At 42.2% G+C, this 13,396-nt stretch overlaps 2 protein-coding genes across 2 annotated transcripts in view; both read right to left on the bottom strand.

The window, feature by feature from the left end:
- Positions 1–711: 711 nt before the first annotated feature.
- LOC311109906 (carboxy-terminal domain RNA polymerase II polypeptide A small phosphatase 1-like) lies at positions 712–10,206 on the bottom strand. The gene is made up of 7 exons (XM_084152921.1): positions 9,857–10,206; positions 5,781–5,926; positions 4,621–4,722; positions 3,968–4,024; positions 3,326–3,418; positions 2,564–2,749; positions 712–2,139 (listed from the first exon to the last, which is right to left on the bottom strand). The coding sequence occupies exons 1-7, from the start codon at positions 9,918–9,920 to the stop codon at positions 2,011–2,013; spliced, it is 777 nt and encodes a 258-aa protein (XP_084009047.1). The 5' UTR covers positions 9,921–10,206; the 3' UTR covers positions 712–2,010.
- A 2,463-nt stretch (positions 10,207–12,669) lies between these two features.
- Positions 12,670–13,396, bottom strand: part of LOC311109891 (striated muscle preferentially expressed protein kinase-like) — a gene marked incomplete at both ends in the record, with an annotated part of 63,807 nt that continues 63,080 nt past the window's right edge. Inside the window, one exon of the mRNA XM_084152908.1 lies at positions 12,670–12,898. Within this exon, the coding sequence (XP_084009034.1) occupies positions 12,670–12,898 (229 nt within the window). The remainder of the gene's footprint in view (positions 12,899–13,396) is intronic.

Here is a 13,396-nt window from a genome sequence, read left to right as displayed (position 1 = left end):
AAAGGAAAAAGATGAATAAAAATCAAAAACTGATTTCAAATGTATCGAACTTGATTGACACAGGCACTCTTAATACTGATAGATTGACTGTTATCATGGGTCTACTGGTTATTTAAACTCTGAATCATCTTATTTCACAAGGTATTTTAGTAGGCATTTAGTCAACTCCAACACAGTGTCTTTCCCCCCCAGTAAAACAGTATCAAACAATATGAATCAATCCATTACAATGCACCTTGTTCTTCCTATTCACTTCCTGATAGACCATCTCTTAGTTTTTAACTTACAAATAACAATTATTGTATTGTTCCAAACCCAGGTAAGTACCGATTAATATAGTCCTACCTTGTATCAAAAGCTTATGAAGTTTAAAAACCAAACTACCCAAACCCTACAGTCTAAAAAGCATAGTATTTGCAGTCCTTTAAAAATATGTCATCAAAAAGTATTCAAGTACTGTTTCCGATAAAACATTTAGGAGGGAGAAGTGTGCTTGTCAAAACCAGATCGCCAACACATACACACGCACCTCCATGGTAGGGCTGGGCGTTATAACCAAAATATAATGTATTTATTTTTTCTAAATATGTTTTATGAATAGTGCATGACCCTAGAATGGCAACAAATGAATTCTTAGTGATTTTAATGGGCTTTCTCCATTCTAATGGTTATATACTCAACCAAACTAGGACAAAACTGACAGTGAAGTAGTCCAATTTGTAGAACCTTTCATTTAATATAGCACTGTATCAAAACACTGTTATAGACGGTATTGTAAAAATCCATATCAGTATGTGGATCCATATCGGTATTCACAATATAAATCGCCCAGCCCTCCTCCATGGATGTAGCATTGTTACGACAGCAAAGGGACAACCAACAGTTTGCTTGGACTAAATTCAAATTAGTTTTTCCAATCCACTGATATAAATACATTGAAACAGTATATCCAGGTCCTCTTGCAGAATACCAATGGTTTTCCATGTCATTGACTGGTACTGGCAGTGTGTCCACGTGTCGGAGCTGGAACATTTAGTCTGTCTGGGTTGAGGTCCATAGTCCGGAGACATTGTAATCCGAAAAATCCTAAAAGATTATATTGTAATTTAAGGTGCAGTTCAGTCATCCCACTACGGCCTTTGTTATGAAACGAGTCCATTACCCCGTTTAAATGTTATCTGGCACATTATCGCACATATTCCTATGGTTTTAATAAAAAACTAAATTAAACAAACAAATATGATTAGGGGACATGGAACGTTTTCATAGATGCAGTAACTGGGTAATGTCATTCTCGATGATTCTGTCCCCCTTAACAAGTATTGTCATTATGATACTAGCTGAGCGATGTAAGAAGTAAAACCAATTGACTTACACAAAGCCAATGCGTTGCCTATTAAAAACATTATGTTAAATTGTCTCTGAGGAAATAAGTGAATAAAATTAAAAACAAGTGTTAAAAGTAGTAAATATCCATTCATACAGCTATCATTTACTTTTCCATACGGAATCTCAGAACTGTTCGGTCTTCCTGAAACTTGAAGTCATTGACTCCAACCCCACGTTGTAGAACTGATTCTGATTGGATCCTGGGGGCTCCGCTACCCTTACCTTCCTGCTACATGTATTTTTTTCATTCTGAAGAACGCTGTAGATTCCCTCTACTTGACTGTCCTGTAAGTTCCAATGAGATTTGATGAAAGGCACTGTATAAAAACTTAACTCATTATAACCCACAACATCAATCTACACAAGCCCATCTGTGGTTGAGGGATGGTTGATCGTGTTTTGGAGGGTCAAGTCCTCCGTTTTCCCTATAGAGGGCAGTACTAGCGTGGTTCTGGAAGGTTGAAGAAGAGGGTTGGGCTGGGAGGTGAAGAGGCTTGTGGTTGATGTGGTGGACGGTTGGCTGAGGGGGTGTAAGGTTGGTGTGAAGACGCTTTAAGCCTGCGGTTCTCTGTCTGTCCTGTAGATGGCGTTAGAAGAGGGGTAGGGTGACTGACAGCACTGCTAGCTGGACTCCCTCTGTTGCCTGAGCACTGTGTAGACGTCCTCCACTTTACTGAGCCCCTCAAAGAAGGGGATTAGATCCAGCAGCTCTGTGTCGGCCATGTCATCGAACCACGACGCCACAGGCACCTGCAGACACACACAGAAGGGAACGAGTCAGACATGCATGTAGTTACAATGAGCTAGATACAAAGGAGAGGCACCAGAGTCGGTCATACAGCTAGTTACAACGAGAGCCAGACTCTGGTTCCAATGAACTACAGTGAGCTAGTTAGAATGCAGAGCTAGAGGCAGTTAATGGCACTTTCCTTCTAGTGGTACGAAGTCATGCTTCTACCTGGTATATTATAAATGATTCATAAAAAGGTTTATAAAGAGTTTATAGACTTATATTATTTGTTTATAGATAGTAATAATACTTTAATTGTAAAGCGTTTTCACATAACTAAAGTTCAATAAAGCCAGCCAGCCAACATCTGCCATCTTTTTTTTTTTTAAGTAATGGATGATGAAAGAGGAGGAGGAAGAAGAGGAGGAAGAGAGCTGTTCTTACAGCGTTGTCTGGGTGGAAGACGTAGGAGGCTGGGGAGTTGTCTATGATGATGACCTTGTTCAGGTCCCTGCCCAGACGACTCAGGTCCTTTACGTAGTTCCCCCGGTGGAACACACACGACTCACGGAACAGACGGCCGCGGAACGCACCCCACTTATCCAGCAGGTCTGACACTGGGTCAGCATACTGGAGGAACACACATAGGGTTGTCCGTATCAGATGAGGAAAACATGTTACATTTGTGATTTCCTGTGTTTTGCAGCTTTTGACCAGCCTTTAAAAGGTCCAATGCAGCCGTTTTTATCTCAATATCAAATCATTTCTGGGTAACAATTAAGTACCTTACTATAATTGTTTTCAATTAAAAATGGTCAAAATGAAACAAATAGTAAAGGGCAATTTCTCAAGCAGGACTCTTTGGGAGTGGTCTGATTGGGGAGGGGAAAACTGAAAGCTGGCTGTTATTGGCAGTGAGGTTTGGAACTCTCTTATTGGTCCATTAACTAATGTACTGCTTGGCCATGTCACCAGGCAGGCCAAAACTCCATCCCACCAAAACAGACAAAAGTTTTAGGCAGTCTTTTCAAAACAGCTCTTACACTAAAAGGGCATCATTCATAATTTTCACAATATTATTCCAACCACAGTGTGGAAATATATATAAAACACAGTAAAATCACGTTGACGGCACTGGGCCTTTTAAAACAAACTTATTTTGATTTGATTGAGTAATTTGCTGGTTTGACATGGTGTTGTCCTCACCTTAGCCAGGCTAGCTGTGAACAGAATACATTCAAACAGCTCTCCCATCCTCTTAAGGAACTCATCCACGTGAGGTCGCTTCAACACATATACCTGGATGGATACAATGTTTGGTAAGTTTCAAGTCTAAACAAATAACCAAATACATTTTGCTTCCCCCTCTTGTTCATTCCAAAAGATAAACATCCCCCCACTCAGATGCATTGAGCAGTCTTTCACTTCTTCTTCTTCTGCTGCTGAGGGTCATAGTCCTGAACCAAGTCATGCAGAATAGGCTTTACCTTTCTGAACAAACCTATCCTGGATTACTTGAATCAGGCCCAGGCCCAAGATACACTGTTGGCTCCAACTTCAGAACCATGTAGGAGGTGACAGTCTCTCACCATGACTTCAACGTTCCCTTTGTGGTAGAAAAACCCAGGCCTCAGATGCCATGGTAACCTGGGGAAAGTGGCTACTGGCTGGGTAGTGGGTAACATACAGATATACAGTATTGTAGAGAGCCATAAAATACCTTGACAATACCAACGGATTTAACATGCAAAGGTAGAGGCCGATGGCATTTGTCTGTGAAAATGTATTTCAATCAATTTCATGGTCTGTGATAGTTCAGCTCATCTCCATGCGTAGTGATAGGCTCACCTGATGAACAGTTCCATCAATCTCTACCGGAATGATAAAATCTGCGTTGTTCACCGGCTGTGGGAATAATAAAGATACATTATTTTGAACCAAACCACTTTAAAGACTCATGAAACACGTTGAGAGCAACCGTGTGTATTTAGAATATTTAGAATAAAGAACCAGCTAGTCTCGAGTGTGAAAGTGGCAACAATGACAGATGTCATGAAAAATGACAAATGTATGCACTCACTAACTGTAAGTTGCTCTGGATAAGAGTGTCTGCTAAGTGACTCAAATGTAAGATGTAATGTCATTGTGACTGCCAACAATAATACTGTGGAGAAACGAATCTCTTTCCTCACTCTCAGAGTGTTTCTCATTACAATTGGACATTACTGCCTGGTGATGTCATGCTTTCACAAGAGGGGAAAAATCTCCTTCCATAACAAGAAAACATGAGATGCAAAAAGGCACACAAAAACATTTGTGTCCATAGCATTTGCGAGGATAGGAACATTTTTAAGAAAAGCGAAATGCAAAATGTTACGTTACAGCAATCGTATCAAAAGTTCACCAATAGCTTTAGAGCTCATGGATGATGGGAAAATGCATCTATGTGACTATATAATACTACTACTGTAAACGGTGCGGCGGTATATTCCTGGTCTTACCTTGAATGAGCTGTGGACCAGTGTTTCATCCAGGTCTATGACAACACAGATCTTCCCTGCGTCTTTTGACTTGGCCTGAGGCAGCAGCGGTCTGACTTGGACCTGAACCCCACACACATAATTAACATACACAAACCACAAACTAACATTTGTCATGATACATGTAAAATACAAACTACACTGTGACATAGACCTAAAAAAACACCAACATCAAGTCGAGTCCTAGTTTGTAACATTTACCATGACGTCATAAATACACAAACAGCATTTACCTGGACCTACACAAACACAGCACGTACAAACTAGACCACAGCATTTACCTGGACCTACACAAACACTGCACGTACAAACTAGACCACAGCATTTACCTGGACCTACACAAACACTGCACGTACAAACTAGACCACAGCATTTACCTGGACCTACACAAACACTGCACGCACAAACTAGACCACAGCATTTACCTGGACCTACACAAACACTGCACGTACAAACTAGACCACAGCATTTACCTGGACCTACACAAACACTGCACGTACAAACTAGACCACAGCATTTACCTGGACCTACACAAACACTGCACGCACAAACTAGACCACAGCATTTACCTGGACCTACACAAACACTGCACGTACAAACTAGACCACAGCATTTACCTGGACCTACACAAACACTGCACGTACAAACTAGACCACAGCATTTACCTGGACCTACACAAACACTGCACGCACAAACTAGACCACAGCATTTACCTGGACCTACACAAACACTGCACGCACAAACTAGACCACAGCATTTACCTGGACCTACACAAACACTGCACGTACAAACTAGACCACAGCATTTACCTGGACCTACACAAACACTGCACGCACAAACTAGACCACAGCATTTACCTGGACCTACACAAACACTGCACGTACAAACTAGACCACAGCATTTACCTGGACCTACACAAACACTGCACGTACAAACTAGACCACAGCATTTACCTGGACCTACACAAACACAGCACGTACAAACTAGACCACAGCATTTACCTGGACCTACACAAACACTGCACATACAAACTAGACCACAGCATTAACCTGGAACTATGCAAACCATAAACATACAGTATAAACCATCCCTGGACCATTAAAGAGAGGAGTGGTACGTACCTTGGAGACAGTCCCGTTCTCCTCCACCAGCAGCGGGGCGTTGTTGTTGACCGGCGGGGGCTCAGCCTCATCATGACACAGGCAGCAGAAGAGGCTGTGGAACAGGCCTCGACTCCTGGGCTTCTTAGACGACGAGGGTGGGGGACCTGGAAGAAGGAAGAAAAAAGGGGCCACCCAGCCGTCAGTCACACAGTCTTCCAGCATCCATTTACTCTCATTTCTCCCTGGTTCATGCACCGAGTTAACTTGAGACACGTGCGTGCTGTAGTTTGAACTCTTGCGTAACTTGTGGGGTTATGTCGATTGAATGTATGTATGCCTGGAAATTCCTGTAGCCCGAGTTGGGATTTGTCCAAATGCGAACAACCTATTTATGTAGATATACTGTATGCCCAAAGAATAAGTCGCTCTGGATAAGAGCGTCTGCTAAATGACTAAAATGTAATGTAAATGAATAATGTAGGTGAAGTAATGGTTGTTTTTCAAGTTCATTCCTGCATAATTTATTTCATGTATAGCATCTTTAGTCTTTGACCTCATTTCTGTCATTTCGCTTCAACCTGATGCCCTTTCCCCAATGGTTTGAAATAAAAACTATTAACAGATCAAATAGACTTTGCTTAGTTATTAGTTATGAGAGGAATGTCCTTGAGGCGAGATACATTATTGTGCAGCTTTAATATTTCAATGAGGAATATGCAAACATAGCTAAGAAAGTAATGAGGGACATGTCACTTTAAAAATCAGTGACAGTTTGAGTAGCCACTTAAATCAATGTATTATAATGTTGAATCTCTTTTCCTAAGCATTGTCTGACTATGACTGCCAGTCTTGGATTAAAACATTTTCTTAAGACTAAACTGACTTTACTTTTTTGTTTAATATAACAAAGCTCTAGCTTTTCACTACTCGCTCTCTGCAAACTTCTGCCCAATCAGAAAAGGGACAAATGTTTTCCTTAAACTTTCCTCCCTTTTATTCCCTGTCTTTCTCTCACTCGCAACGTGACCGTGTTACAAACTCTTTCGCTCTCCCCCCTTTCTCTGGCCCGTTCCAGACCTGTGACCCTCCTCTGCCCACTGCCACGTCCAGGCCAAACCAAAACAGGAAGGGGAAATGCGGGGGAATATCAGAGGGGGAAACATTGAGTCAGCCCACCACCACCACCACCACCACCAACGCGGCAGGATCAGATGACACACAACAAGACAGGTACAGAGAGCAGAGACAGGCCTGGGAATAGGGCCTCAGCATGGATACGTCTAATCCATTACCTCTATCCTTTAAAGCTACAATACGTAACGTTTTGGGCGACCACATTCACATAGAAATGTGTGTTATAAATCTGTCATTCTCATTGAAAGCAAGTCTAAGAAGAGGTAGATCTGTTCTATGTGTGCTATTTCTATGCTTCCCGTTCTTAAGTTGTGTTTTTGCATCTTAATTTCGGTTTTATACACCAGCATCAAACAGCTGAAAATACAATGTTTTTGGTTATGGAAAATATATTTCACAGCGGTTTAGATGGTACAATGATTCCCTACACTATACGTGCTTGTTGTGTCACATAAACTGAAATTAGGCAAACTGTTAGAATTTTGGCAACCAGGAAACGGTGGAGCAATTTCTGCGTAGTGTATCTTCAAGAGAGGGGCCCAATTCCAAACCAGTCCCTCAGTATGAACATAAGATTCAACAACAGACATAAACTGAACAAGTTCCACAGACATGTGACTAACAGAAATTGAATAATGTGTCCCTGAACAAAGGGGGGGGGGGGGGGGGGGGTCAAAATCAAAAGTAACCTGCTGCATTAAGTACTGCAGTGCATCTCCTCCTCATGGACTGCACCAGATTTGCCAGTTCTTGCTGTGAGAGGTTAACCCACTCTTCCACCAAGGCACCTGCAAGTTTCCGGACATTTCTGGGGGGGAATGGCCCTAGCCCTCACCCTCCAATCCAACAGGTCCCAGACGTGCTCAATGGGATTGAGATCCGGGCTCTTCGCTGGCCATGGCAGAACACTGACATTCCTGTCTTGCAGGAAATCACGCACAGAACGAGCAGTATGGCTGGTGGCATTGTCATGCTGGAGGGTCATGTCAGGATGAGCCTGCAGGAAGGGTACCACATGAGTGAGGAGGATGTCTTCCCTGTAACGCACAGCATTGAGATTGCCTGCAATGACAACAAGCTCAGTCCGATGATGCTGTTACACAACGCCCTAGACCATGACGGACCCTCCACCTCCAAAATCGATCCCGCTCCAGGGTACAGGACTTGGTGTAACGCTCATTCCTTCGACGATAAACGCAAATCCGACCATCACCCCTGGTGAGACAAAACCGTGACTCGTCAGTGAAGAGCACTTTTTGCCAGTCCTGTCTGATCCAGCGACGGTGGGTTTGTGCCCATAGGTGACGTTGTTGCCGGTGATGTCTGGTGAGGACCTGTCTTACAACAGGCCTACAAGCCCTCAGTCCAGCCTCTCTCAGCCTATTGCGGACAGTCTGAGCACTGATGGAGGGATTGTGCGTTCCTGGTGTAAGTCGGGCAGTTGTTGTTGCCATCCTGTACCTGTCCCGCAGGTGTGATGTTCAGATGTACCGATCCTGTGCAGGTGTTGTTACACGTGGTCTGCCACTGCAAGATGATCAGCTGTCCGTCCTGTCTCCCTGTAGCGCTGTCTTAGGCGTCTCACAGTACGGACATTGCAATTTATTGCCCTGGCCACATCTGCAGTCCTCATGACTCCTTGCAGCATGCCTAAGGCACATTCACGCAGATAAGCAGGGACCCTGGGCATCTTTCTTTTGGTGTTTTTCAGAGTCAGTAGAAAGGCCTCTTTAGTGTCCTACGTTTTCATAACTGTGACCTTAATTGCCTACCGTTTGTAAGCTGTTAGTGTCTTAACAACTGTTCCACAGGTGCATGTTCATTAATTGTTTATGGTTCATTGAACAAGCATGGGAAACAGTGCTTAAACCCTTTACAATGAAGATCTGTGAAGTTTTTTGGATTTTTATGAATGATCTTTGAAAGACAGGGTCCTGAAAAAGGTACGTTTCTTTTTTTGCTGAGTTTAGATCCATTTAAAAGTGTGTCTCTGAATATAGGGGAAACACTGCAACATAAACCCTTCTCTGAGAATGGCTGTATAGTAATGTGTTATCAAAACATCAAGCAAATAGAGGAGATCATACCAGGAAGTAAAACTACAGTCTACCTGGTACGATTACATCACACACTAATTACGGTCACTCATGTCCAGTTGCTACTTGGTGCCACCTCACACCTTGCCCTCAAACTTGCTTGACATCATCTCCAGACTTCTCTGAGGTCTACCACTGAGACACAGCCACCACTCCGACAACGTTGTAACCAAGTGGTGGAGAACAAACTAACATGGCATTTCTCATATAGCCTATGGCGGTAGTTTAACTGCGCCATCCAGAGAGTTTTATGTTGCCAATGAGGAAGTACAAGGTGCGTGGGCAGGCCTTAATCTCTGTTTTGAATGGGTCATTATAATGTGGATACTAGGGTAGGCTATTGAAGCGGCACAGTCCTCTTGATTGCATAACAGCAGAAAGCTTTTCAAGAACGCACCACCCCTAAAACATGTTAGCCAGTCTTCTAGAACAAGGGTTAATGTAATACACAGCTGCGTTTTAAATGTTAAAACTCTCAACAAGTTATTTCAGAAGAGTTCCATTTTTTATGAAAAAGACTATGACAGACAGCAACTGCAGCCTCGTCAATTAATTGTAGGTTACGTGATTTGATTGAGTGGGCTAGTTCGTCCTCACTGCAGTAACCTTGCCTGTCAAAAAGTTGCGTCGCTTATCACAACACTGTTGCCATTTGATGCTTAGTTGTTGCAATTCATTGTGGTCACACGATGGTAGCAGGCGATTGCAGATTTGATACAGTTTCGTTTCGGTTCCTAAACACTGTCCTCGTCTTTGCAAACAACACCCAATGGAGGACGAACTAGGCTAGCTAACTGTGAAAAGTTTTGAGTGTGGTGCAAAACAACTGTGACGTGCATCTTGAGAACTTTCTCCAAAACTTACCCTTCTCTCTAATCGACTCTTCATCGCGACTAACTTGCGTGATTATTGAGGACTGGGGGTCCATTACACCAGACTTTATCCACAACAGAAACTAAACCGTTTGTGCCGTTTTAGATTGTTCGCTGACTAGGAACATTAAATTATAAATGTGCACAAAGTTACATAACCGCAAACACTATTTAAATACATTACGCATCCAAACGATTACATTTCTTGGCTATTCAATGAAGTACCAGATCGGTATAAAAGCTACAAATAAAAGTTATATACATTTAAAAGACAGTTGGTAACTTTGTTTCAACATGGAGTTCAACTCCGCTCTCAATTTCAAGATACAAACATGGAACTCGGCGGTTTCAAGGCTTCCCATTCCTTTTAAAGTGGCACACAACTGTATGATTGTGCACCGAGCGTGGTAGTTCACTTTTGCAAGAGCACTCGACAGACTACGACGGTCCCTTGAACCACAAGTTACAGGCCTATTGTAATTCTGAGTTCATAACATCTTGTAATTTCGTAAATACCAGGATATGACTGGGAGAATCCAATTTAACGCCCCTCCAACTGGTAATACTAGTGGGAAACTCGTCTATCATCCCTGTGCTCCGAGTTTCCCACTTGCACCCCCTCTCTGACGTAGTTTGTGAACAAAAAAGACAGCAAGCATGGCGGCATTTTCAGTAGTTGTTACTTATGGTAAGAACAAAATACAAATTGTTGATACAAAATTGATTCTGTTCATCTTTTTTTATTTAGAAAGTGAAAGCAGCTCTGGCAGACTTTTTATGGGCAAAAAATACCAAAACAATCACAAGCCATAATTAATGACCTCAATATTTTGGCGGTATTTCCCAGTTCGAAACTTGAACGCACCCAACTAGTATTTACGACTTCACAACTGGTAATTACCACCTTCCCACTTGTGTATGAACGCATCATAAGTAACAAGGAAACAAAGATCAATTTTCAAAATGGAACTTGAAACATTTTAATGACAGAGAACAAGCTGTCCACAAGCTGTTAATAGTTTTAAAACACTACGCCGCATTCTACTTCTACCTCGGCAATAATCCTCCTCGCTGACTTCCATGTTCGTCATAGCTTACACTTTTGATTACGTTTGTAGCTTGATTGACAGAAAGTATTTAATATTTCATGCAAATAAATGTGATTTATATTCTCCTCTCTCGCACACTTGAAATTATATTCGCCCCTTGCGAATGTTTACAATTTAGAATAGTAGAGTACTACTGTACTCTTCTGTACAACTTTTTATATTCGCAAAGGAACGCCCAGTTAGGGAACCCTTGAAACTGACTGACGAGGGGAAAAGGATAGGGAATGTCGTTCAAGTGCATGCACTGTCGAAACAACCGCTTTAGTTCAATTTAAAGGGAAGAATAATGAGAATGTGTGTTTTGCAATTGTATCAATAGTTTATTACAGACTATTTCATAAAAACATTTAAAACCATTTCCACATTATAAACACTGCAAATGAAAACATTTACAAATCTTCAACCATCCAAATTCATACAAAACAAAAGTAATACACAAGAGTTTCTGTATACCAAAAATGACTTTCTGTATATTGTCTTCATGGCACCTATGTCCATTTTGTACAGTAAGCCTACTGGTGGACAAAAGTGCCCCAAAATCATATGATATGAATAGTTCAATAAATTAACAGAACACACATTGCGCATAATCTGTGAGTAAGCCATGAGGACAAACCATTTACATGATAAAGTTTGTCAATTGACCCATTATAGGCAGAATTGAGTCACTAACTGACTGGTGGACAAGCTGAGAGCAACCTGATCAATCAACAGTAGATGGCTAGTCCAGCCATTGGTGCAGTGATGACATTGATGAGGTGTGACAAATCCAATAGAGGACTATATAATCTACATAATCAAAGTCTGCCCGTTTTCAACAATGAAGTCGCACTATTGTTTAGCTTCAGCATCAACCACAGGACATCTGGTTGCACCACTGACTACTAAGATACTCTACTATATCCACAGGTTTATTATCTGTATCTATGAACAGTATAATTACAATGGTGAGCAATATTTTTGCACTGTTTTCATTGTATTTAGAAAATCACCCAAAAGAAGAAGGAAAAAAAGCACACATGCAAATAAATTAACATGAAAAAGGTAAACAGGTCACATACAATTTCATGAACAAAAACTTTTTTCTTTTTGGTTTTGCATTTTTGAAATGTGTAAATAAATGCAACATAAATTAGCAGCATAAATGATGGTACATTCACATAATCACCACCAAATATAAGGACGCAGAAATAAGGCTGTGCTCTAAAATCAAACTGACAAAAATGTGTGTTCCAGGTTAATTGTATTGACTGAATTTTCCAAACCAAATGTCCTGTTTTATATATTTAAAAGTTCTACCCACATTGCGATAGCAAGCTCAGAGAAGTACTAGCAGACAGTAGACTTGAAACAGAAACAAATCGTGCCAGGTCAAAAAACAAACGATAACTCAATATTTTGAAACCGTGCTGTCCAACAATCCAACAACTGGATTCATATCTCAGTTGATGAACTGTCCAAGTGGTTCACCATCCCTTGAGATTCATTCTGTTAGGTCTCAGTAGAATGAGACTCCATGCAGTCTGTGGGCTGGTGCAATGCTCTTGGCTCTAGTCTCCACTCCCATACCTTACCCAGGCATGGCCTCACTCTGTGGGGGATGAGGACTCAGAGTCCTCCCTCTATCATGGAGCCCACTGTTGGGCACCACACATCCCCCTTACCTCTAGTTAACACTGATATAAGTCATAGGCCTTCACTTAGGTAGGTTTGGTGTGGTGGATGTGTTTGGAGAAGCTGAGCTGGAGTAGGAGCGCAGGAGGACCCTGTGTTTGGTGGCGACCTCGGTGCGACGTCGATGGTGCTCCCCCAGGAACTCCTTCAGCTTGGTGGTGGTGAAGGTGAGTGTCTGTCTCCTCAGCTTCATCAGGTACGAGTCCTGCAGCCATGCGTGGGTGAAACAGTCCTTGGTGCTTGGACGGGCCCTGCATGGCAATAAAACACATTGTCCAATCAGTGATCAGAACACAGGAGTCCAGGGCCCGTATTCATAAATCGTCTCAAAGTAGGAGTACCGATCTAGGATCATGACCCCACTTTCCATGTAATCTTATTCATTATGATCTAAAAGGCGAAACTGATCCTCGATCATCACTCCTACTCTGAGACACTTTATTAACTGGGGCTGGTTTGTCAAACAAGATAATTACATTTTAGTCATTTAGCAGACGTTCTTATCCAGAGCGACTTACAGTTAGTGAGTGCATACATAATTTTTTTTAGTTTTCATACTGCCCCCCGTGGGAATCGAACCCACAACCCTGGCGTTGCAAACGCCATGCTCTACCAACTGAGCTACATCCCTGCCAGCCATTCCCTCCCCTACCCTGGACGACGCTTGGCCAATTGTGCGCCGCCCCATGGGTCTCCCGGTCACGGCCGGCTACGACAGAGCCTGGATTCGAACCAGGATCTCTAGTGGC

This window comes from Coregonus lavaretus (assembly GCF_964263955.1).
Source record: "Coregonus lavaretus genome assembly, chromosome: 35".
Lineage (NCBI taxonomy): Eukaryota > Metazoa > Chordata > Actinopteri > Salmoniformes > Salmonidae > Coregonus > Coregonus lavaretus.
Note: the sequence above shows the minus strand (reverse complement) of the source record. Positions and strands in the feature narration are given on the sequence as shown.

Excerpts from the sequence above, each read along its gene's own strand:
- LOC311109906 (XM_084152921.1), bottom strand. The coding sequence starts at position 9,920 with ATGGACCCCCAGTCCTCAATAATCACGCAAGTTAGTCGCGATGAAGAG. Across the intron at positions 4,723-5,780 it reads AGAACGGGACTGTCTCCAAG|GTCCAAGTCAGACCGCTGCT; the intron begins GTACGTACCACT and ends TGTGGGGTTCAG. Across the intron at positions 2,750-3,325 it reads TCACAGCTAGCCTGGCTAAG|TATGCTGACCCAGTGTCAGA; the intron begins GTGAGGACAACA and ends GTGTTCCTCCAG.